At 35.0% G+C, this 27,396-nt stretch overlaps 1 protein-coding gene across 4 annotated transcripts in view; it reads left to right on the top strand.

The window, feature by feature from the left end:
* Positions 1-27,396, top strand: part of LOC149818773 (uvrB/uvrC motif-containing protein) — a 44,627-nt gene that overhangs the window by 3,758 nt on the left and 13,473 nt on the right. For 3 of the 4 annotated variants that reach the window (XR_016427397.1, XM_089985709.1, XM_089985711.1), the window contains exon 6: positions 8,083-8,195. Coding sequence is in view for 3 of the 4 variants with exons in the window: in XM_089985709.1 (XP_089841835.1) it covers positions 8,083-8,195 (113 nt within the window). In the remaining variant the exon portion in view is untranslated. Of the gene's footprint in view, positions 1-8,082; positions 8,196-11,550; positions 11,597-27,396 lie in introns of all 4 variants that reach the window. The other variant, XM_089985708.1, reaches the window with a different exon arrangement.

Consider the following 27,396-nt stretch of genomic DNA (forward strand, 5'->3'; position numbering starts at 1 on the left):
GCATTTAGATCAAAAGAAATCCATCCAGCCTCTGTAAAAGGGTTCACCTGAAGTCTCAATTTTTACGCAGGTGCTTTATTCTTCTTGAGAGGCAAAGAAAGAAGCATTCAATTTTTTTTCGATATTTTGGAGGAATTCCAATAAGTATCTGGGCTCCTTATAAGCAAAGAAAGATCTACTTTTATAACTTTTAATTGTCATAGTGACCGGATCAAGGAAATAAGAAGTTTGAGTGAGTGGAAAAGAGAATTCCTCCCTTTCAAATATCTTGTCACCCCTGTTTTCACAGGACAATTGAAAGCTCCCCTGTGTAGCTCCATGGTTGAAAAGATTTAGAACAAGTTAGAGATGTGGAGTGGGAAGTTGGTCTCCATGGCAGAATGGATAACACTGATTAATTCAGTTTTGTCATCACTTCCTATTTACTTGATGATGTATTTTAAGATTTATAAATGTTGTGAAGAAAGTAGAAAGAACTCTATGTAACTTCTTATGGCAGGGTACATGAGAGAAGAAAGCAATCACTACTTAGCTTGGGAGGAGGTGTGCAAGCCTAAGAATGAGGGTGGTTTTGGTATTAGACCTCTGAATGAGGTTAATGCGGCACTCATGGCAAAATTGGGATGCTAGTGGCCTCTAAACACTCCAACCCTTGCTTGTATTTGGTCATGAAAAATGTGTCTTTGAATTCTGTTTAGATACATTATACATAGGAGCGGAGGGGGCCAGTCTTGGGGTTGGAAGGCCATTATGCAAAGTATTGACATCACTGTGACCAATGCAAAATAGGAAATAGGGAATGGCAGATTAGTTGATTTTTGGCTGGATCCCTGGGTGGATATGAGATCCCTGTTGAATATAGCTAACATTGATATTTCTTGCATTAGTGTGTGCATGTTAATCAGGTTTAAAGTGGCAGATGTTCTTAACCCAGTGATGCAGAATCATTGTGACCTTGATATGAGAAAAATTGAGTCTATGCAATCCTATGTAGTCAAAAGCGCTAGGCGGTGCCTAGTGAGTGGACCCCTAAAAAGACTAGTTGGGGACTAGGCGGACTGGTCAGTACCTTAATTAAAAAAATATAAACTATAGAAAATGTAAAAATGAACTGCTAAAATTAGTAACAAACATGTATGCAATGTAAAATCAATCAACAATAAGCAATAGACAAAAAACACATGTTGAATATTACAAAACCTGCCAAAATATAAAAAACAATTGAATAAGCAAAGCAAACAACTACAAATATCAACAAATGCCAAATAATTTAAAAATAATCTAAATTCTTAAAATAAAGTGCTAAAACTAATAGCCAGCATGTGTCCAGTGAAAGAGAGAAGAAGAAGACTGTTTGCAAAGAAGGAGAGACAAAGACAAAAAAGAAGAAGAAGAAGCGACAGATGAAGGGGGGGAGAGAAGAAGTGGCGAAGGAAGGGGGAGAGAGAAAGAGAGACAAAGACAGACTGACAGAGAGAGAAGAAGAAGAAGAGGTAGAGGAAGTGGGAGAGAGAAAGAGAGACAAAGACTCAAAGAATAATAATAAGAGGCGGAGGAAGGGGGAGAGAGAAAGATAGACAGAGACAAAGGGGGAGAGAAGAAGAAGAAGATGCGGAGGAAGGGGGAGCGAAGAAGAAGAAGAAAAGGTGAAGGCGTACCTAGAGCGATGGTGGTGGGGCGAGGGTGATAGCGGAGGGCGGAGGGTGCTTGAGCTAGAGAGAGAGGTTTATAACCCCCACCCTTTTATCGTAAAATGAAAAAAAATTAAACGTAACCCCCACCCCTAGGCGATGGCAGTTTAAGCACCGAATAGGCACCTAGTCGGGAAAGTCGGTATCCCTATTGGGGTAAACTAGGAATCATACCGATTCCTAGTTTTTTTATGACTATCCCGACTAGGTGCTAGACACCTAGTCGGCGCCTTTGACTACATAGATGCAACCAAAGGTCCCAATAAATATTATTCAGGACATTCAACAACTTCCGAGATGCGAGGACAGAGAATATATTCTTCAATGGGAAAATAGCAAAAAGTTCAATTCCAAAGAGCATGGAACATGATGCAGACTCAAGGTGGTAAGTGGGAGCCGTTGAATCTTGTCTGATATGAACAACATCATCCTAGATTGACAATCACTCTTTGTATGACATTAGCTAATCGGCTACTAACAATGGACAAGATACAAAAGAGAGGAGTTGCTCTAGCAAACAAGTATTGCATTTGTAAAGTTGCAGAGGAGACAATTCAACATATCACTATTTCACGCAACATGATCTGTGGTGAGATTTTTTTGGTAGACATAAAATTCCATACCAGCCTATTGACATTGCTATTACTGTAATGAAACAAGATGTGCACAAACACAATGCCAACAAAGGGTTATAAAAGTGCACAAACACAAGAGGGTCTCTAATGGACCAATCACCGTCTCACAAAAGAGATACACAAAAACAACAACTCACAAGAGAGCAACAATGTAAAAAATATAAATGTATTACTTCACACAAAATGCTTAGAAAAACATTATGGAATAAACCATGAGAGTATTGGTAGCCATGCATGGTATTCTTAAAAACCAATGGTACTCTTGAAGTGATTAATGTCAAAATGAGAGTTGAAGATGGAGTCTTATTGGATGATCAAACTCCTTATAGACAGCTTATTGGATCATTGATGTACTTGTCTATTACTAGGCCGGATATTGCACATGCAGTGCATAATCTAAGTCAATTTTAGCATGTGCCCACTTTGGTTCACATGAGTGTTGTGTTGAGAATAATTTGATACATTAAAAATACCATATCTAAAGGGCTTTTCCTATCCTCTTTCCTCATTTTTAAATTTTAGTGCATATACTGATTCTGACTGGGAGGAGATCCCAACAACCGACTCTCAACTACAGGTTTTCGTATATTTTTAGGTGATTCTCTTATATCATGGAGGTGCAAAAGGCAACATAAGATGTTTTTGTCCTCCACTTAAACTGAGTACATGGCGATGGCTACAACAACTATCGAGGTCGTGTGGTTGCGGTTCTTACTTACAAATATGAGACTTAATGTTTCAAAACCTTCAAAGTTATATTGTAATAACAAGAGTGTCATATATATAGCCAGCAATCATACATTCCATGAACGAACAAAGCATGTCGAAATTGATTGTCACTACGTTCGGGAAGAACACATGAAGGGGACAATTGATTTACCATATGTTCCTTCTAAATTTCATATTGCGGACTTTTTCACCAAAGCTCTTCCTCTACCTCGTTTTTTTTCTTCTTCACAAACTTTCGGTGATCTTTAAGAATACCCATGCATCACATGTTTTTTTTGAATTTGATGATATTGGTAGCGATTTTGAACTCCATGGTATTCATAAACCATGAGAGTATTTGAGCATTGTTAGCCTCCCAATCCTTCATTTTTCTTGATATTCTTGTATAACTTTCTCTTTTTCTTCTTGGGTAAGAGCTTTGATTTGGTCTCCTTCTTTTCTTGTTAGCTTTAGTTGGGATTCATTAGTGGTTCCACTAACGAGACTCCATAGCTTTTTCCCCTTGATGAGGTTTTTCATGACGGTAGCCCACATAAAGTGATTGCTTTCGTTAAGCTTGTAGGAGATGACAGAAGAGGATTCTCTTTCGCCCATGATGACAATCATGTTGAGGAAGAAGAATAGAAGATGATTACCACCAAACGAAGATCATGATCAAGATGCTTTTCAAACACAAGAACCTAGGCTCTGATACCATGTAATGAAACAAGATGTTCACAAACACAATGCCAACAAAGGGCTACAAAAGTGCACAAACACAAGAGGGCCTCTAATGGACCAATTACAATCTCACAAAAGAGATACACAAAAATAACAACTCACAAGAGAGCAACAAGAAGGGCAATTGGCCCAGATGAATCGTGACTTCATGCGCAAGATTCAAAAGAAAGAAATTGCAGAGGCTTTGAAGAAAATGAAATCAAGAAGGGCAGTTGGCCCAGATGGTATACCTATTGAGGCTTGGAAATGCTTGGGAGAGAAAGGTTTAGAATGGTTGACAAATCTTGTTAATAAGATTTGGCGGAGAAATAAGATGCCTAATGAGTGGAGGAAGAGTACTTTGGTGCCTCTATATAAGAATAAGGGTGATATACAAGATTGCACAAACTATCATGGTATAAAACTCATGAGTCATACTATGAAACTTTGGGAGAGGGTGATTGAGTCTAGGTTGAGGAAGATTGTCATGATATCGGAGAATCAATTTGGTTTTATGCCTAGAAGATCAACTATGGAAGCTATACATCTTCTTAGACAACTTATTGAGAGAAATAGAGAGAGGAACAAAGATTTGCATATGGTTTTTATTGATTTGGAGAAGGCTTACGATAGAGTACCTAGGGACGTTCTCTGGTGGACAATGATGAAGAAAGGTGTTTCTCTCAAGTACAATAGTATAATTAAAGATATGTATGAAGGAGTAGTAACCAATGTCCGCACTTGTGGTGGGGTGACAACCAATTTTCCTATAACGGTTGGGTTACATCAAGGATCTGCTTTAAGCCCTTTCCTATTTGCTATAGTGATGGATGAGCTTACGAGATCAATTCAAGAAAATGTGCCGTGGTGTATGTTGTTTGCTGATGATATTGTTTTGATTGATGAGTCTAGAGCTGGGGTTAATGCTAAGTTAGAATTATGGAGACAGACATTGGAAGCAAGAGGTTTTAAGTTGAGTAAGAGTAAGACAGAATACATGGAATGTCGATTTAGTAAGCAACGAAGTAGTGATGGGAGTGTAGTGAAGCTTGGTGAGCACGAAATACCGGTGGATGATTCTTTCAAATATTTGGGATCTATCATTCAAAAGTATGGAGAAATTGATGAAGATGTAAATCATAGGATAAAGGTTGGGTGGATGAAATGGAAGAGTGCAACTGGAGTGTTGTGCGATCGTAGAATGCCATTGCGGTTGAAGGAAAAGTTTTATAGGACGACTATTAGGCCCGCTTTACTATATAGTACGGAATGTTGGGCTGCCAAGAGACATCATATTCAAAAAATGAGTGTAGCTGAGATGCGTATGCTGAGATGGATGTGTGGAAATACAATAAAAGATAAGATTCGGAATGAGGAGATACGTAAGAAGGTAGGCGTTGCACCCATTGAAAATAAGATGAGAGAGAATCGTTTACGGTGGTTTGGACATATTCGACGAAGGCCTAATGATGCTCCAGTTAGAAGGATGGAGAAATGGGAAAATATATTTGTTAAAAGAGGTCGGGGTAGGCCTAGGAAGACATGGATGGAGGTGATAAGAAAGGATATGAATGCTTTGAACCTCACCGAGGACATGGCATTGGATAGAAATGAATGGAGGAGAAGGATTCATGTGGAAGACCCATAATGATTTTCTTTGTTGGTTCATATCGCCGACCCCAATTGTTTTGGGATGAAGGCGTAGTTGTTGTTGTTGTTGTAAGAGAGCAACAATGTAAAAAATATAAATGTATTACTTCACACAAAATGCTTAGAAAAGCATTATGGAATACAAGGGGAAAACCCCTATTTATAGCCAAACAAAAGGGAGAGTGGGGGCAGCCCAACTAGCTGTTGGGCTAGCTCCCCAACAGTCATATTTATGCCCGTTTGGAGCAGGGGCTGTCCCAACAGCCATAAACAAACAAAAAAAATTAAAAGTAAAAAGAAAAAAAAAAAGAAAGAAAAGACCAGCCCTATAGGTTGATCCCTATTCCAACATAAATTTACTGAAATACCCCTGATGGGTATTTCAGTTTACATGGACAGAAATAAAATATATATATATATATATATATATATATATATATATATATATATATATATATATATATATATATATATATATATTTACAATCACATGGTGGACAAAGCAGTTATTTAGTGACAAGGTGATACATAAAGCTTGGATGGTAGCATTTCAAGTTGTGGTTCGAAAAGCATGGGTTCTGCAAAATAAAATCCTGTTCGATGGCCTGGAGATTTTGAAGGAGGGATTCTTGTCTAGGGTGTTGAATGAAGTTCGGATTCAAATCGTTAACCACCCCATCAAGACCTCCTGGTTGTATGCAAATAGCTGGCTACCTCCTCCTTCAGGGTGGGTCAAGATAAATGTATTTAGTCTAAAAAAGCAAAGGTAGACGGTCGGGTTTACAATCAGAAATGAGGAAGGATGGAATATGTTGGCTGGTTGGATATCAAAAGCAAGTATAGAAATCAGGAATGAGCAGAGTATGTGGAAGGATATTGTCTATTATTTACCGATTGACAGCAAGGTGATTTTAGTCTCTTCCAAAAGGGATGAAGTGGCTAGAGCAAACATGATTATTGAAGGATGGGGCTGATCTGATCAAAGAGATGGACTTTTCCTGCAAATTGTATACGAGATGAGCCAATTTAAATGCAGGAATGTGACAAAAAGATCAAATTTAGTAGCCAAATCATTACCGCTAATGGGGGTGGTGCGGGTCAATTACATTTGGAAAGACAAACCACCAGTCTGGATGCCTGATGTCTATGTGCTTTGATTAGTATTGTGTTGCTTGTAATTTATTTATTTTTCCTGTATCTCTGGTAAGGGGGTCTGCCTAACCCCAGCTTGCCAATACAATATAATAATAATATTAAGGAACAAAATAGTTGGACCCTTTCTTTCTCTCTGATATGTTTTTCTCCCTTGTGCTCATTTACTTTTTTTTCTTTTTACTATGTTAATGTCTTCTAAGAACCTAAAAAATAGTTTCATAGATAAGTTTGACTTTACCTATATGTGATGTATTAAAACATTATTTTTGCCTGTATTTTAAGAAACAACATGATTTTAACCCATCTACTGGAGGGGCCACTGGACTATGAAGAATGAAAACTTGCACATGAGCCTGATTTTCTGATAGGATCCTGAGAAGATTCTTATCTAGGTGAGCAGGTGTGTTTCCATGAGTTTAGACCTTGATAAAGCCTTTCAAATGGCTAATATGATGTAACGTGCCATGGTGGGGCTATGGGAAATCCTAGGAATGTTCAAGGGCGTTTTCTTAGCATTATTTTTCTAGATAAAAACTTAGCAAAATACAGAAAGGAAAATTTGAGAATTCATCTTCCTTAATCTCAAGTAAAATCTCACTAATGTTCAAGAGTATTTTGAAGGAAATATGATATTTTCAATATTTTTGCATTTTACAATGTCTTGCAGGAAATATCTGAATACTTTCCAACTTGTGATAGAGGTGGTTGTTATATACTATAGTATTAGTTATTGACACATAGTAGCAGCAATTTATTTATCTTGTACTTATGCTAATTATTACATTAACAGAAACGGCACATCACTAGATTGTGCAAATTATACTGATTTCTAGTTAGTTTGTCATATTACATTTTGAAAGTAGTGTTTGGAGTATTGCTATATCGTATCACCATTAACACATATAATGCGTGATAACCAGAGATACCAGAAGCTTCTTATGTAGGTGGGAAGCACACTTCCCAAAAACTCGCTTCGGAAGCACAATACTCATCGCGGCCAAAACTTTATGAGAATCTTGATTATCCTATGCTTCCCATATGCATTGTCCATGCTTTTTATATGCTTTTCTCACGTTTCTTTTCATGTTTTTCATGTGCTTCCTCTCACGCTTTCACTCACTTTTCATGTGCTTTCTCTAAATTGGTAACTATCATTGTTAGATTTTAACAAAAAATAAATTTTTTTACTGAAAAATCATAAATTCTAAAAATAATCTATCTTATTATATTTTTTATTTGCCTCTTGTTCGATTCCTATTGCTTCCCTTTTTATTCATGTTTTACTTTCAAATTGATACTTCACTTCTTGCTTCCTATAAATTTTAAAATGCCTCGCTTCTCGCTTCCACTTTCCTTATCGTTTTCCGCTTCCGCTTCCTAGTCTCGCAACCTTGGTGATAACGTTCTTAGAAAGCCTGTTGGTTTTGGTTTTTGAACCAGAAAAGTCTACTGTTATTGTTTAACTGCCTTTGGTGTTTTTTGTTTATATTGTCAATTACTGAATCTCATTGACAGTGTTTCAGGCTATCGAGCTGTGATATGTGGAATGGATCCTCTATGCCGTGAATCAAGTTCATGGATGGAGAATGCCCATGTTGACAAGTTGGCCAAAGGAGCCAACCAACCTTTTTATCAGGTGTGTTTTCTTTTAAGCTGTACTTAAGATGATGTTGAGCAATTAAAACCTTTGAAACTACAGAGGCTATAGATTCCTCTGGTCTTTGGTAAGTTGTTTGGTATATTAATGCTGATAAAAGCTTTTCTAATGGCACAAAAGTACAAAGTACAACTTTGTAGAGATCATGTCCAAACCCAGTTATTTTCACTCAAATTCATGGAGTCCCAAACTATGAGTCACTAATAAACTTAAATTCCTATAAAACATAATTGTGTTCCTTCGTAAGGATCTTAGTTGTCAAAGGCGCTAGGCGGTGAGCCCCTAAAAAGGCCTAGGCGAAACATGTATACCACATAAAATCAGTCAATAATAAGCAATAGACAAATAATATGTTGTTGAACACTGGAAAACAATTATATTACATAACCTTAACCTGCTCAAACAAATTAAGAATAAATTAACAATTGAATAAACAAACCATACAACATGAACAATGCACAAAAAATAAAATCATGTATACAAAAAAATTAACAACAATAGATATAATACAAACAATAGACAAATATTGTCTTCTTCTTCTCAACAATAGACATAATACAAGTGATAGACAAATAATGTCTTCTTCTTCTTATTCTTCTCAACAATAGACATAATACAAGCAATAGATAAATAACATGTCTTCTCTTCCTCGAAGAAGAAAATAAATGATATGTCTTCAAAAAAAAAAACTCACCGCCCAGACCTGGTCGCCCAGGCGGTGGGGCTGCGCCTAGGCGCCCCCTTTGACAACTAAGGTTAGGATGCATTGTTTTTGGTCTCGGTAACTTGCATTTGTGTGAATATTGGAATTTAGCACTGTTCAGCAACTGGAATCATACTGAGGCTTTGTGTATCATCTCTTAAGAAAGGAAATTCTGGAAATCTAGGGGTTTCATCCAATGGACTACCATTTTGCTTTTTGGGAGTTGAATGATTTATCATGTTCTCTTATAGCTTCTCAATTTCACTGGCTATTGGCCACCAATGTAGATTAACTGTGAAACTTTTATGCTTTCATTGCTGATTCTTCTTAAGCTTGAATATATAAATGACTGTATAATGGCTTATTTTTTATGGTTGAGGGCAAACAAAGATCACATAGCTCTTCTTTTTTTCGCTCGTTTCATTTTCTTCACTATCCCTGCTTTTTCCACAATTTAGTTTTCTCAAAGATGCTTCTTTGGTACTTTGATAATATTGGAAGTATGGGTAATTATACAAATTTCTCGAGTGTTTCTCTTCTTTCTTCTCATGCTGTTTTTCCTGTGCACATCATCTTTCATCATATCAAAGTGGTTATATATCAGCTAATTTAGCTTGAGATATGCAGTTTATATATATTTAAACATATTTAGAACAATGTTGTTAAAATAGGTTCACTAGGTGAATCAGCTTCTTAAAAAAAAGATAAAAAAATTAAATCGAATTGATTCGATATTGAATTGGCCCTCTTTTACCATTAGATGACACATGTTATTAAAAAATAAAAAGTTAGAAATATTTTTAACCCATTTAAAAAATATTAAAAAATGAATTGAATCGACCTTGAATTGGCCCTTTTGAATCGTTTTTGGGCTGATTCAATCTGAATTGGCAGATTGAGACTGATTTTGACAACATTGATTTAGATGCATGCATGTATATATAATATGTGTAATGAAAAGGGGGGAAGCACCAATAAAGCAAACCACTCTTTTAGAAGAGTGATGCCAAGAGCCAAGAACACAAACACTAAAAGTGTATACAAAACCCACTAAAAGGAAAAATAACTAAAAGTCATTAAGTTGAATATTATTGAAGGAAGAAAGAAGAGGGTGAAAAACCCATTACAATGCAAGAGGAAGGGCCCTCTTTTTATAGAGGAGAAAAGGTAGAGTAAGGGACCACATAGGGGCTCCCTTCTAGTCGTTGAGAGCCCCAACAATCATATTTATGACCGTTGGGGCCCCAACGACTAGAAGGTGGGGCCTCTAGTGGTCCTCTTACAATAAAAAGAAAAAAAGAAAAAAGGAAAAGTAAAAGAAAAGAAAAAAGAAACAAAAGAAAAAAAAGAAAAAGTAAAAAAATGCATGGGAATTACACAAATACCCCCTTCGGGTATTTGAATTATAAATATATGTATATATATACTTATATATATATATATAAGTATATGTATATATATATTTATATATACATATTTTAACAATATGCTCATGTACACTTATTTGTATAATGACAATGAATGGCGTGTTATTGTGTGGCAAGTTTCTACAATAGAAAGTTCAAAAAACCAAAAGAAAAAATTAGAATTCTAAATTCAAAAAATAGAATTTAAAATTTTTAATATTATTGATCACTTGCCATATTTTGTTTTTTTTTTTTAATATTTTAGTACTTTTAAATTTCTTTTAGTTTTTTACTATTATCAATAGCTTTAATATATTTCTTTAATGTCCTTTAATATTTTAGTAAATTTTGTTATTTTTGATATTTTAATATGTTTTGTTTTTAATAGTTTTTGTGGTTTTTATTTTTATCTGAATTTTAAAATTTTGAATCACTTCCTATTTTTTAGTATTTTTAATTTGAAAGTTTGATTTACTTCCAATATATATATATATATATATATATATATATATATAATGGGAATACCTACTCCCACCTACTAAAAATCATAGTTGTAGGTTGCATCTTCTCAATCAGACCTTTCAGATGTACTTAACATATCATGTTTTGAATCATCCCCTTCGACATAAAAATACAAATTTTTAAGTCGTGAAATTTTGGTACAATGTGAACTGTTGATTTTTGAATATCATAATATGTTTGAAATTCTTATATATATATATATATATATATATATATATATATATATATATATATATATATATATATATATATATATATATATATATGGACTATATGGACTATATTTTCAACTCCTGCACTTTTACCTCTTAGGCCTATTTGGATGACATTGAAAACCCAATTTTCAACTTTGTTTTCAGTGAAAACGTGGGATTGGCATCCATTTGGATGGTACCAGATAGCCATTTTCTGACCAGTGGTTAGCTGGAAATTGGCTGGATGAGGTTTTCTTTTTTCGAGTTTTTTGAAAACCAAAAACCAGGTTTGTCTGGTTTTTAGTCATTGAAACAAAAACAAAACTAGGTTTATGGCATGCTGAGTTTGCCAAAAATATTGTTTTAGGCAAGACCTGGGTTTCTAAAGCTGTGGTTTTGCACCCCCCCCTGTAATCCAAGCATTATTCTCTCTGAGTCTTTGGACTACCTACTATTGACTACTAGTGATTGTGAGCTCTGCATACTCTGAATAAGTCACTATTCTGCAGGTCTTAGTTGACATGCATGCAGATCCAAACCTTCTGGTTGCTTATGGTAAGGACAAACCTTTCTTTGTTTTACATTTTATTCTTTCAACTTTCTAAAAGTTGAATGCTTGATCAGTTCATTCTCTTGTATTTATATTATCCTGTTCTTCATCTTGTTGTCTGTGACCATATTCATAGCTCCCACTGAATTCAAGCTTGCCTACACCTGTACAGCCATATACTACTGGAGCTGAGAGAACCCAAGCTTGGCCTGTTTAATCTTGTTTCAATACAGCATCCAAGCTTAAGCCCCAAGCTTGAACATGCCAGCTCAAACAAGCTTGAGCTAGTTCTTGAATTGAATAAAAAAAGAAAAAGAATAATACCTCTTGTAAAGGAGAGAGTGGGACTTGACCCATTAACTCTTGGCTGCAATGCAGCATAGGATTCTAAATACATACAAAACACGTAAGGGCATTATATTCTTAGTGACTATTTTTCTGAACTTATTGAGCTCTTAATGAGCCTACACTCAAAGCTGGAGACTGGATTCTTTACTAAACAAGCTAATTCAAGCTCAGCCAAAGCCCTTCTAAGAGACTTGTTCCCATTTCCTGCTCTTGTACGTGTAATGTTAACTTTTTTTTTTAATGAATAAGATCACAAGTTTTAGGACCAGAGATGTGTTTTTTGGGGGGCATAATTGTGCAAATGAGCTTGCATGTGTGCTTGCAAGCAAACACATCCGTGGCATGGTAGGTGCATGCTTCTTCTGACTTCTCTGCTAGATGCGCTGGATACATTATATGATCTTGTTTTGTCTTAGCCAAGTCACCTGGGGATTGCCAAACTTGATGTTCAACATGTACTGCTTGAACATGTAAAAACTTTGCAATTGAAAATTTTACAAGTCTGGCACTCTTTTCTCTTTAATCAGTTAGGATCTATGTCACATGGGTGCGGGGGTGCGGCAAAAATATAAAAAATTATATATATATATATATATATATATATATATATATAAAGTCCAAAAGTTGGACATAAATGACCCTGGGTGCGTTGACTGCACCCAGGGTCAGGTTGACCGCATCGGGTGTGGGTGCGACACCTAGTTGGAGAATCCCTGTGACATATAGGGCAAAAAAAATTTTCTTGGCAATTTTTTTTAAGTCTGAAAATTGGACCAAAATGACCCTGGGTGTGTTGACCGCACCCAGGGTCGGGTTGACCGCACCCGGTGCTGCACCCGCGTCGCGTCGACGCGGGTGCGGCACCCTGCTAGCCGAATCCCTGTGACATGGGTTAGGATCAAAACTGTGGATGGTAACCTGTGTTAAGATAAATGTACTATACATTTTTTATGTATTATTATATATATGTATATACTTATGTGTATATATATGTATATATATTTAAATATGTAATATATAGTTATATATATTATATATAGTATGTATATATATAGTTATATATATAATATATATAAATATATATTATATATAATATTAGTCAACCTAGGTTGACTTTATCTAGCCGTTGGAGGCTAGTCCAATGGCTAGATTTCTAGCCGTTGGACCCTCTCCAATGGCTAGATTGATGTCCTCTTTACTCCATCTCTCCTCTTTCTTTATAAATGTATGGGTGTGTGTATATGTGTGGGTTGAGAGAGTGATGGGTAGTTTAGGCTTATGAGTGTGAGTGTATTTGTGTAGTGAGAATATTATGTATTTTTAATTTTCTTTATTAATGAAATTATTCATTCATTCACATTCCTAGTGTTTATTTTTGGTTCTTATGTTTTTGTCCAAATACATTATGTTTCGATTTTTGAAGTCCATTTTGGTGTGCATTGGGATCTGTGCCATTTCATGACATGGTATCTTGAAAAAGATCCATATTAATGAATGATATGGATTCAAGGATTTCACATTCCGGTATTTATCTTTGGCTTTTCTATTTTCATATGTATGGTAGGTGTTAAAAAAAAGGTTATATTAAAAATAAATATTTTTTTGGAATATGTAGAAAATTTTGTCTTTTGATTTGTGAAATATATGTTTTAGATTATGGATATGTATAGTGAAAATTTCTATTTGCAAAAATTTGTGGTTTCTTAAAGTCTTACGTGTTTCATATTTTGCAAAATATTAAATTTCATGTTGTATTTCTTTCTTGAATGTCTCTTAACGAATGTGTATATATGGAATCATGTATTATCTTTGGTGATTTTAATTATATGAATAAACATGAATTTTAAAGATATATTGTGTGAACTATTTTAACATAGATGTTTTCTATGCTCTCATAAGGTCCTTCTATCATCGTGCACGTGTTATTCCATGTATGTTTGAGTGATATTGCTCTATTTTAAGGTACTTTGTTAAGTAAGATTATTTTCAAGTTAATGCCTTGTGTTGGATTAAGGAATTCTTAGGTGTATGCCTCAAGTAGCCTTTATGATTATTATTGAATGGCATAAGCATGGCTTGTCATCATGTACTCGAATGCATATTTTAATAATATTAAACGTGTTTCTCTATTATTGTTGGGACAGAGTTAGTTGTTGAAGTGAGTTATGTGTGCATCTCAAGTCATCTTATCAATTTGTAATTATCAAAGTTTATGAGTGTCATGTTGACATATGTCTTAGATGTAATTGATAGTTGATTGGCCTTGGGACTATTAGGACGTGATATATCTTGGAATCAGATTCTGGATTTATATAAGAGATCCAGATCCATTGTAAAACACGTTATGATCAGTTATGATCATTGTATTTTATTTGTCCATTTTGCCTCCATTATATGTCATATTGTATATTAGAGATTGGGGGCAATATTGTACATTTGCATTGTAATCAGTTATAGATTTTAATGATAAACAATAGAAACCCCAAACTTCCTTGCAATTGACGTTTCTGGGTATTCTGAAGCAACCTCTCCTCTCTCTGTTATTCTCTTCCTCTTGTATTCTCGGTGGATGATCTTTGATTTACATGGTATCAGAGTGCACGATTCTGGACTGGTTATCGAGGTGAGATCGAAATATTGGCTGATCCCTTTTCTATTTCTTGATTCTTGCTGATTCCTTTTCTATTTACTGTTTCTTTCTCTATTTCTTGATTCCTATTCTATTTAGTTGTCATATTTTCAAACCCTAAATATTTCCCTGTTCTAAAATCTCTTTTTCGTTTTGGGTTCATTATTGGATCCAAAAATACCCTGTTAGTCTTCAGCCTTTGTCTTCTCTGCACTTTTCAAAAACCCTAACGTTTGCTGCTGCATATTACGTGAAAACTGAAATCACATGAAATATATTCTCTTTTTAATATCGCAAAATACTTCTCATTCTTCTCTTAAATCACATGATTTGCTGCTGTGTATTTCACGTGAAAACTTAAATCACGTGATCTGTGTGTTTCTTATTTCTTCTTTTAAATCACGTGAAATATTGCTTATTCTCCGATTGAAAAGTTATTCTTGGACATTTGATTGGTTTCAAGCTACTGATCTTTCTGGTTTCTGCAAAAGAAAAAGCAGACCTTTTTATTATTGAAACTGATTACCTATACATATTTTGTCCTTGTTATTCCTCTCCCTTTTGCTTTCTTTCTTATCTTAAAATGGATTCTTCCTTCTTGAATCAACTTGTCTTTGAAAAACTTGTTAAAATGTATCATTCAACTTATGTAATCTTATATATATTTTATATATATAAAGGATAATACATATTCATATATGGTATATATGCATATGTATTATCCTAATTATATATAAAAAATATATATTTTTCTATTTATAGGCATAGGGGTAGTTTAGTCATTTCACAGTTTTACGCATATTCCATTTGGAATATGTTTGTAATTTTTACTTTTATTTTTCGCTTTTATTTTTCTCTTTTTAGTGGTTTGCGCCACCTAGGGAGGCTCCCCAAAGAGTCGTTGGGGGCTCCCAACGACTCCTTTGGGAGCCCCCTAAGTGGCTCCTTGCTTGTATTATAAATAGGGGCTTTCCCCTTGTAATTCCTTCACTCCTTGGAGGAGCTTATGCTCCATTGTATAGGGTTTTTACCCTCTTCTTCCTATTTCTTCAATAATATTCAACTTATGACTTTAAGTCATATTTATCCCTTTTATGGGTTTATGTATTAGCACTTGATGTGCTTGTGTTTGTTCCCTTAAGTGGGTATATTCACACTTAATGTGCATGTGTATGGGTTCATTATCGAACCTAAAATATTCAAAGTCACTTTCTAACATGGTATCAGAGGAAGGTTGAGATTGAGTTGCTCTTTGGTGCATCGGGAAGCGTGGTATTCAAGAAAGTTTTAAAGAAAAATGGTGAAGTATTCATTTCTCTCTCTTTTTTAAAAGTTATTTGGTATGCATTCTATTTCTTTAAGTATTGTATGAAGAATTTAATATGTTCTTTTTTATATGTACTCTTTGTCATTATGTCTTTTTATAAAAATTTGAGTTACTTGATACTCTATTGAATATTTTTCATATACATACTTTTTCGTATGTTTTTCTTTGAAAAATTTTAAAATGATAACTTGTTTGGCGAAAACTTAGATATATGATTGCTCAAAACTTAATGGGTCGATAAAGATTTATGACCATTGGAGCCTCGAATTTATATTTTAAACCTATCTTTGTTTATAAGAATACCTTTTATATGTGGTAAGTCTTTAAAGAAAGGTATGTTAAGATTAAAATGTTTGTGAGATGTAGTTTTTCGAAAAATGCTTGGCATATATGAAAAATTCCTTAATAAGTTTTGATTCACTTACCTAATGTGTCCTTTTTATATGAGCAACATTTAATTAAGAAAGTTTTTTTTATATATATAATTCCGGTTGAATTAAGTCATGTTTTTTGATAAAACTTAAGAGCTTTTTGAATTTTTCCTCAATAAATGTTTAATTTTATAAATTTATGCCATAGTATAATCTTACTTTATCATAAGGTTTTTTAACAAATCTATTATTCTTCTTTGTTGGGATTTCTCACTTTAGTGGAGTTTCCCCCTTCTTTGGGAATTTTGTGTGTTTTGAGCTCTCTTTAAGGAGCCTTTTTGGTCCCTATAATCTTGTGAGTATATGCTCTTTTATGAAGATTTCATGGTTGTTGTGAGAAGATTGTTTGTGAGTATCTTTTCCTTTGCATAATATCCTTCAAAGATTCATTAATACTTGTAACCCTTTGTGGATCTTTTGAGATTAGTTGTGAGCATCATTTTTTAAGTTACAATAGTGGATTTCATAAGATTTTCAAACTTCACCATCTTTATGAATGCCTATATTGGCCTAAGTTTGTTATTTGCTCATTCAAGATTATTGTCATTTAAAAATCTTGCATTGCATAAAAGTGCATCTATTATCATTTGGTATGCATTTAGTTGCACTTTATATCTATCATAGTTGAGGCTTGTTTTTTGACTTTTTGATTATTCCAAATCGGTTCTTACGCATGATGTTGCTTAATATTTCATAATTGTGTTAGTTGCATAATAAGTCTTTTTTTGTATAAATGACTTCTTTTGAAGATTAAGCATCATTCGTGTTTATGCAAAAATGTTGTTATAAAACATATTATTGTGATTGATTATATTGGACCATTGATTCAATTTTTAATCGGTCCTCTTTTCTTTGAAAAATAATTCCTAAAGTGTTTATTGCCTTTTGTGGCATTTATATTTGTCCATCACATGTTTTTTTAATGCATCATTGTTTTGGCCTTATTTTTATATTAGAGATGTTTGTTGAGGTGAGTTAAGGGCACCTTGTGTTATGTCATTTTAGATTGTCCAAATTGCCATATTATAGATGGTGGTTGAGGTGAGTTATGGGCACCTTGGGACTCTAAAATGATTTGGTATATGATCTTTAATTATGAGTGTGTCACTCGTTGTTATGTCATTTTAGATTGTCCACTTACCATATTATAGATGGTGGTTGAGGTGAGTTATGGGCACCTTGGGACTATAGAATGATTTGGTATATGAGTGTGTCACTAGTTTGATGTTGGCCATTGATCTTATGGATGCTCTTATTTATATATAAATGTGATGGATATATGATGTTTGGAACCTTAAAATGTTTTAAGGTATATTAAAATCAAGGTTTTAGGGATTATTGCCCAACCTTTTATTGTTTATGAAAATTATGAGTGCAGTTGCATATTTGTGATTTCGTGCTTTTATGCACAAGTGTTTCATGTGTTCTTGGTGTGCGTATGTTCACACATTTATTTTCAAGAATATTGTTCTATCGGTTGTTGTATCTTGTTGAAGATACTTTTACATAGTTTATTCCAAAATGTTATTTTTATAGGTATTCTTTCTGAAGAATATTGTTCTATTGATTCAAGGTTTGATTTATATATATGTTTGTCATTACAAGTTTAATTACCTCAAAAGTCTTCTCCTTTTATAACCCTTATCTAAGTGTCATCATATGTAGACAAGAATTTTATTACACCTTCGTGTGTTGGTAGCCCTTTGTTGGCTTTTGCTCTCTTAGTCTAGTAGTTGAACACACTTGTCTTGAGTGTTATTTTATGTAGACAAGGCACGTTGATTCACACCATGGTGTGTGATTTTAGTCCATGTTGGCGTTTGTGTCCTTGTTCTAGTCGCTGAGATGTATGCCCATGGTTGACTTATTTCACTCATTTCAAGTGTCATCTTATGTAGACAAGAGATGTATTGTGTTTTAGCCCATGGTTGGCTTGTTACTCTTGTTCTAGTAGCTGAACATACTTGGTTTTGAGTGTATTTTTACGCAGACAAGAGATGCTTTTGGTCCATGTTGGCGTGTATTCTCTGTTCTTGTCGTAGATGCACTCATTTCAAGTATTATTATATTTAGACAAGAGGTTCTTTTGCACACCTTTGTGTGTGTCTTTGGCCTTTAATGACATTATATTTATATTCTTGATCTAGTAGCTTATACACTTGATTTATGGGTTTTGGAGGACTAATGAGGTAGTTTTTGTAATGGATGAACTATTGTGAAATTTGCAAAATTTCATTCATGACTTGTGTTTTAAGATATTCAAGTGAATCATATTTTTGATATGCATATTTTAAAATCAAGTTGATTTTTTGGCATTTAATCTATATATTAAGTGCTTATGGTTTTTTGGCCACTTTTGTATGCAAAATGTGTTTTTTGTCAATTGAGTGAGATTTTTCTAAATGGGTAAGATTCTCTACTCAAATAACACTCTTCGTTTTGCCTCGTAAATGAATTTAAAACCTTGTGAACTCTTGTGTTTATTTTGTCTAAAGTATGCTTGGAGACTTCGTTTCTCTTGTTGGGCACTTCATTACATGTTTAAAGCATGTTCATTAATGATTTTATTTAACTATTAATTCATTTCATGATAGTATATGCATATGCTCATTATGGCCTTTTAAGGCCCTCTTTCATTAAAGCATATGTAGCTTATGCCTCTTCGTAGGCTTATTATGGTGTCCCTTAGTGGACCATTTTGTTATTTCCCATTATGGGGTTGTGATTGTCCAATGATGGACCTTATAAATGCATAATGCATTCATGCATTCTTGCAATTCATTTCTGCATAATTTGTTTCCGCTCACTCTTTAACATGATGAATGATTTTGAAACTTTGGTTTTCTAAATTTATTTTTCATGCTAAAATAAGTATCATATCATGTGCTTCAAATTTCTATGCATAAGTTATATTTTTGCACCATTGTTTTGCGGATGTGTCATCCGATATGGTTTCAATTAAGCTTGTTAGAAATGTTCCAATTGAGTAAAGTGCAAAGATATGTTTTACTTGTTTCTTTGTTGTTGTTCCACAGGATCTTGAAGATAAGAGGAAAAGAAGTACCATCATGGAAGGTGCTCATCGTTAAAGACGTTGGAGGAAGACATTTGCAATGACATTCGTACGGAAGGTTCTTGAAGCCTTGAGAGTCTTCCTCCTGCTTTCTTCAATCTTTTCGTTCCCCCACACAAAGTTTGAGGGGGGTGTTAAAATGTATCATTCAACTTATGTAATCTTATATATATTTTATATATATAAAGGATAATACATATTCATATATGGTATATATGCATATGTATTATCCTAATTATATATATAAAATATATATTTTTCTATTTATAGGCATAGGGGTAGTTTAGTCATTTCACAGTTTTACGCATATTCCATTTAGAATATGTTTGTAATTTTTTTTTTCGTTTTTATTTTTCTCTTTTTTAGTGGTTTGCGCCACCTAGGGAGGCTCCCCAAAGAGTCGTTGGGGAGCCCCCAACGGTCACAAATGTGACCGTTGGGGGCTCCCAACGACTCCTTTGGGAGCCCCCTAAGTGGCTCCTTGCTTGTATTATAAATAGGGGCTTTCCCCTTGTAATTCCTTCACTCCTTGGAGGAGCTTATGCTCCATTGTATAGGGTTTTTACCCTCTTCTTCCTATTTCTTCAATAATATTCAACTTATGACTTTAAGTCATATTTATCCCTTTTATGGGTTTATGTATTAGCACTTGATGTGCTTGTGTTTGTTCCCTTAAGTGGGTATATTCGCACTTAATGTGCATGTGTATGGGTTCATTATCGAACCTAAAATATTCAAAGTCACTTTCTAACAAAACTTACCAACACCAATTTTCTTACCTGGAAGAGACAAATCATTCCATTTATCCGCAACCAAGATCTTTCAGGTCACCTAGATGGATCAGTCTCGATTCCACCAGAATTTATAATACAAGAAAAAAAAAGATGATAAAGGGGTTGTTGTGACTACTTATGCTCAAAATCCAGATTTCATCTCTTGGATGAAGCGAGGTCAAGCTCTTATCGCCTCTTATCTCAGAAAGTTTTGATCAGTATTCCTGATGACAGCACGGCTATGAAACTCTGGAGTAAATTGGTTCAAACATATTCTCAGGTTTCAGAATCGAGAGTTATGTTTTTGAAAAGAAAATTTCAGAATCTAAAAAAAGCTCCGTGACCATAATGGAATACTTGAACAAAATGAAGTAGATTACTGATCAACTTGCGATGGTTGGCTATGAAGTCTTAGAAAAAGATAAAGTGCAGAAAACACTTAACCGGTTGTATAGTGTTGTCTACACTACCCTGTCATGTTTCCTTGAGTTGCCCAACTTTAAAGTGCGATCTAAGTTACTCCTTTTTTAAATGAATATGCCTGGAGCATGAGGGAATTTATCCACTGCGGACAATCATAATGTATTCCTTTCTGATTCATAGTTTGGAAGAGGGCATGGTGGAATGCGAGGAAGAGGTCGTGAACGTGTAGGGAATCAGGGAGGTCAAGGCCTTCTTCCGTTCCCAAATACTCCACCTTTATTAAGTCAGAACAAAAGAATTCCAACATGCTATGTGTGTAAAAAGTCAGGTCATGTGAAAAAGGATTGTTGGTTTAAGGATAATCCCAGATGTAATCCAGAAGCTAAAGTTCCAGGGAAGTCATCTGACTGATCAGCTGGATCGGGATCAAGTTTAGAGACTCAGGCACATGTGGACAGTCAACTCCTGTTGGCAACCCTTGCAGGGCTCAATCTGAAGCAGAACGACCAAGGAGTTTGGTATGTGGATTCAGGTGCAGCCAATCACATCACTGGGGATGGTAAATTCCAAAACTTGGTCCCTTATTTTGGAAAAGATAGTCATTACCGGAGATGGTACTTGACACTCCATTATTGGCACCGAAAAAGTCTTTGTTCCCATGTCTAATTCCTATCTTTAGTTGTCAATCATATTCTTTGTTCCCAACATTCAAAAGAATCTTGTTTTTGTTTCCAAATTAGTTGATGATACCAACTCGTGTTATTTTTACTCATTCTGTTTATGTGAAGGATCTTCACGTGAAGAGGACGTACGTTGAAGGTGAAAGACAAGAAAATATGTACCTCTTCAAAGAAGACCCATCCGTCGAAGTCAGGAATAAATTGAGAAGTCTAAGAGTCATCGTTCATCCTTATGTCTTGTCAATGAGTCCAAGTTGAATAAGTCAAATATTTGGCATAGTCGTTTTGCGCATTGTAATAAAGCTTTCATTAGAAAGCTCAATTCTAGTAACTTAATTTTTGTTTCTAATGTAGACCAAGAGTTGGAGACTTATGTTTGTCCTGGTTGTCAAGTGTATAAGAGTCATGTATTACCCTTCTAGCAATAAAAAAACTTCAAAATTGTTTGAAATCATTCATTCTGATGTGTGGGGACCTGCTCCCAATTCCTCTTCTTTTGGAAGCCGATTCTATGTGATCTTTGTTGATAATTATTTCAGGTACACTTGAATATATTTTATGAAACATAAGCATGAGGTTTTTAATATCTTTAAAAATTTTTAATCAATTTTCCATGTCTATCATAAATTTCTAGAGTGATGGTGAGGGCAAATACTCTTCAAATGACTTTATTGAATATCTCAAGATAAATGAGATCAATTGGAGTGTCTTCTTCCCAAACACCTCAACAAAATCGACTTGTTGAGAGGAAGCGCAGACACATAGTTGAGAACGCCTTAGCTATGATGCATGAGGGATGTGTTCCCACATATTTATGGACAAAAGCTTTTCACACTGCTGTCCATGTTATTAATATGCTGCCCATGAAATTGATTCAGAATAACTCACCGTATTATGAGCTTTTTGGAAAGCATCCTGATTATAATTTTCTGAAAACTTATGGATGTGTTTGTTATGTTTATATTGATATATCATTGAGAAATAAGTTTGAGAAGAAAGCATACCTTTGTAAATTTGATGGTTACGGTGATGATTACTAGGGATGGTGAATGATAATATATGTGAAGATGAGATTCATGAGCAGCAGGAGCGTGATGGCTTAAATGATTGGCAGTATACATCACCAACTACAGATTCAGCCCCACAACCTAACTTATTTAAAGGTATGACGTAGAGCCGCAGAAGTAAAGATGTATCTAATGTAAATTCATTACAGCAAGGTACAACAAGCCAAACTGATCAGGTACAACAAGATACAACCAGCCATATTGATCATGTGACTCCAAATATAAGAAGGTCTGGACGAGTCAGACACCCAGTTGAAAGATGGGTAAGTTATGAAAATTTTAGCACAAATCAATTATTTTTTACTGCTATCTCAAAACAAAAAGAACCCAAAACTTACGGCCATGCATTAAAGTCAAATTGATGGATTGAAGCTATGAATGAGGAGATGAAGACACTTTTTGAATGTCAAACATGGGAGATTGTTCCGAGGCCTTTTGATAAGAATGTTGTGGGATCAAAGTGGGTGTATAAAATTAAATATAAACCAGATGGCAACATAGAGAGATATAAGGCTCGACTTGTGGCCAAGGGGTTTACCCAGGAACATGAGTTGAATTATGATGAGACCTTTAGTCCCGTATTAAAAATGGGAACAACACGTATTATTCTATCTATTGCTATAAATCACATTTGGATGTTAAGTCAATTGGATGTCAAGAATGCGTTTTTGCATGGAGATCTGAAGGAGAAAGTTTACATAGAACAACCTCAGGGATATAGTGAGAAGGATCCAAGAAAATACGTGTGCAAGCTAAACAAGGCTATATATGAGCTTAAGCAAGCCCTCCTGATCATGGTTCAAAAGTCTCCCTTGAAATTCAAAAACATGGATTTACCAGATCTCATCTCGATGATTCACTTTTTATGTATAAAGGTAAAGGATGGTTAACTGTATTACTCATTTATGTGGATGATATCATAGTTGCAGGTAACTCAGAGAAACACATCCTTGAAATTAAAGAAGTTATGAGTCGCAAATTCAAAGAAGTTATGAGTCGCAGATTCAAAATTAAAGGACTTAGGAAAGTTCAAATATTTTCTGGAAGTAGAGGTCGATAGAGGAAAAGATATCTTGCTGCTGATGCATCACAAATACACTATCGACTTATTGAATAAGGCTGGCATGAGAGATTGCAAACCTCTATTGACTCCTAGTCCTCTAAATCAAAAGCTTAGTTGTGATGAAGGAGAAGTATATGAAGATCCTACTAAGTATAGGAGTATTGTAGGTATGCTTAGAATCAATCATGTAAAGGTTGTCAAGAGAATCCTTAGGTATCTCAAAGGTACACTTGGGGATGGTCTTTGCTATAAGAAAATAGATGAGGATGAAGATGCGTTTACTGTAATGGCCTTCTTTGATGCAGAATGAACGAAGGTCAGTTTTAGGATTTAGTGTTTTTGTCGGAAGAAACTTAGTCTCATAGAGCAGTAAAAAACAAAAGGCAGTTGCACATTCTAGCAAAGAAGCTGAATATAGAGCCATGGCTGCAACATCTTCAAAGGTGACATGGATTAGATATTTGTTGGTTGAATTAGATCAGAAAATATCATGTTCAGTGCTGCTCTGTGACAACCAAAGCGCAACCAAAAATTCTCTCAATCCAATTAAGCATGGAAGAACAAATCATATTGAAATAGATCAACATTTTATGAGAAACAAAATAGAGAATGGTGAAATTGAAACTAGATTCATTGGAACAAAAGAACAAGTGGCTGATTTATTTACAAAAGGACTAAGCAAACTGTTAAAATATATGTAATATATATATTTTTATATATATATATATATATATATTTATCATACACTACCCGATAAGGGGTAGTTCTGTAAACTTGCCCAATAGGGGCATTTTAGTCTTTTTCTTCTATTTTCCCTTTTTCTTTTTCTCTTTTCCTTATTTCTTTTTTCTGTTTTTTTTATTGTACTTTTTGTGCATTTAATGCACAACCATTGGGGGCCCCAACAAAGAGTCGTTGGGCCCCCAACGGTCACAATTGTGACCGTTGGGAGCCCAACGACTCCTTGTTGGGACTCCCAATGGTCCCTCTCTCTTGCTTTTCTCTAACTCTCCCTCACTCCTCTCTTGCCTATAAATAAGTGGGGTCTCCCCCTTTGTAATGTGTGGCTTCTTCAAGCCCTTTAGTGCCTTTATAAGATTTCATGCTTTCTAGCCATTATTGGCTTTTGTGTATGTCCTCTTTTGGACTTGTTCTTTGATTTCTATGTGTGAATGTCCATTGTAGGACATACATTTCTTTTCCGCATATTTCATTACATGGTATCAGAGCCTTGGTTGTGCTCTTGATTCATATATAGCTAGTTGTCTTGTTTTATCTCTCTCTTGGCTTGTCCTTCATTCTTGATTATAGGATGGAAGGAGAACAAAAGATTGATCTCTCCTTCAAGCTTAATGGTACTAACTACATGATGTGGGCCGCCGCCATGGAGAACAACCTCAAAGGTAAAAAGCTTTGGGGATATGTTATGGGCACCATTAGGGAACCTCAACTTCAACTTACAAAAATAGATGGTGATCAAGAAAAAGCTCTTGAAGGAAATGCTAGCATGAAGGCTATTGAAGATTACCAATCTAAGGTAGAAGATTGGGAAAGTAAGCATGCAAAAATTCTTGCATGGTTCATGAACAACGTGGAGCTAAAGATTTGCGCCAACATTGCTAAATTCCGCCTAGCAAATGAAGCATGGTTATTTATGAAAGGTATGTATACCCAAAAAGACCTTGCTCGTCAATTCTTTATCCAAGAAAAAATCCGTACCATTAAGCAAGGTGAAATGAGTGTAAGAGATTACTATAGCACTCTTGGACCTTTATGGGATGAGCTATCCCTTCTTGAACCCAAATGGGTATCTAGTGAAGATGTGGAGATGCGAAGAGAACAAATGGAAAAAGAACACTTTTTCCAATTTTTACATGGGCTTAGGCCCGAATATGAACAAGTTAGGTCCTCCCTTCTTCATAGGTCAAAACCGCTTCCATTGGAAGATGCCATAGCCGAAATATGCCAAGAAGAAACACGTCTTGGCATGATTAAAGGAGGAGATGAAGTTCTTGCCGTGTCTAAACCCGGCAATCATATGAAAGCATATAAGCCTCCACACTTTGGGAGGTAAAACAACTATAATGGCAATTATAGGAAAGCCATTTGCCATCATTGTCAAGAACCGGGTCATATAAGACCTAATTGTCCAAAGATAAATGAACCTCCAAAAGAGAAAGTTGCTATTATTGAAGAAATCCCACAAAAGGAGGAGCCAATGAAAGAGAAAGAGTCTTTTTCCCTTGCTCAACTATCCGAAGCACTTCAAATTCTACTCAAATCGCCATCAACTTCGGGAGCCGCCATTGCCTCTTCTTCTCCTCCAGGTACGCCCTCTTGGATTCTTGATTCTGGAGCATCTTTTCATATGACCCCTATTGAAAATGGTCTATCCAATGTATGTAGCAACTCCAAAAATTCTTTTGTTTCAACCGCCGATGGTACCTCTTTACAAGTTAAAAGTTTTGGAACCTTAGACTTTTCAAAAGATTTTTTTGTGCCAAATGTAAGAGTAGTACCTCAACTTAATTTAAATCTTTTATCCGTTTCTCAAATATGTGATCATGGATGTGAAATCTCCTTCTCAACCAAGGGTTGCTCTATACAGGATCTCCAGTCCGGGAAGCGGATTGGGCAAGGCCATAGGAGGGGAGATCTCTACTACATGAACCATTTGAAACTTTCCATCAACTCATTTTGTAATCATGTCCAAGATGAAAATATAAAAACTTGGCATCAAAGACTTGGACATCCAAGCTTCTCAAAAATGTACTCATTTCCTTTTGGAAAGAAATTTTGTAATGAGAAACATTTTGTTTGCAAGAGTTGTATTTTTGGAAAAATGAAATCCACCCCTTTTCCAAAGAGAACATTTGTGTCCAAAAGACCCTTTGAATTAGTTCATTCGGATGTTTGGGGTCCTTCTCCGGTCATATCAAAAGGAGGATATTCTTACTATGTTACTTTCATTGATGATTTCACTCGATATGTGTGGATCTATTTTCTCAACCTAAAATCCGAAGTTTTTAATTTCTTTAAAAAAATTCATATGATTGTCAAAAATCAATTTTCAACTAATATTTTCATTCTTCGATCCGATTCCGGTGGAGAATATCTATCAAATGAATTTCAAGAATACTTAGAAACCAATGGCATTTGTCATCAAAGGTCATGTCCTAGGACTCCCCAACAAAACGGTCTAGCCGAAAGGAAGCATAGACACATCTTGGAAACCACTAGGACTCTTCTCATTTCCAAAGAAATTCCAAAATGCTATTGGGCCGAAGCCGCCTTAACTTCCACTTATTTGATAAATAGAATGATATCCTCATCCTTACAAAATATATCTCCATATGAAAAACTCTTTGAAAGAACACCCGATTTTAATAGATTAAGAATTTTTGGGTGTAAGTGTTTTGTCCTCACACATAAAAGAGATAAGTTGTCTCCCAAAGCTATCGAATGTGTATTTTTAGGATACGGAGAAAATAAAAAAGGTTTTAGGTGCTTCGACCCCAAAAGCAACAAACTATATGTATCCAAAGATGTTACCTTTTTAGAAAATGAGAATGATTTTGAGAAAAATAAAGATATTGATGAAAGCGAATATGCTTTCTTATTTGATCTTCTCTCTCAAGAAGATGTGACTCCTCATTTAGAGGATGTTCCTAATGATTTAGAGGATACTCCTCTTAGTAATGTTGAAAATGGAAGTAATGATTTTGAAAATATGTCAATTCAAACCTATGCTAGGCGTGGTCAAGAAACTCCCATAAGCGCTTTAGAAAAATATTCTCAAAATTCCAACATAGAAGAAACCTCTTTAAGGAGATCTAGCCGTATCTCCAATCGTCCTAATAGGTTTGTTTCCTATGAGTCACTAACACCTAAATATAGGGCATGCCTAATTGCATTACACTCTTATCATGAACCATCACACTATAATGAAGCCAAAAACATTCCTCAATGGGTTGAGGCCATGAAACTAGAA

This window comes from Nuphar pumila, chromosome 13 (genome assembly GCF_984573655.1).
Source record: "Nuphar pumila chromosome 13, dmNupPumi1.hap1.1, whole genome shotgun sequence".
Taxonomy (NCBI): Eukaryota; Viridiplantae; Streptophyta; class Magnoliopsida; order Nymphaeales; family Nymphaeaceae; genus Nuphar; species Nuphar pumila.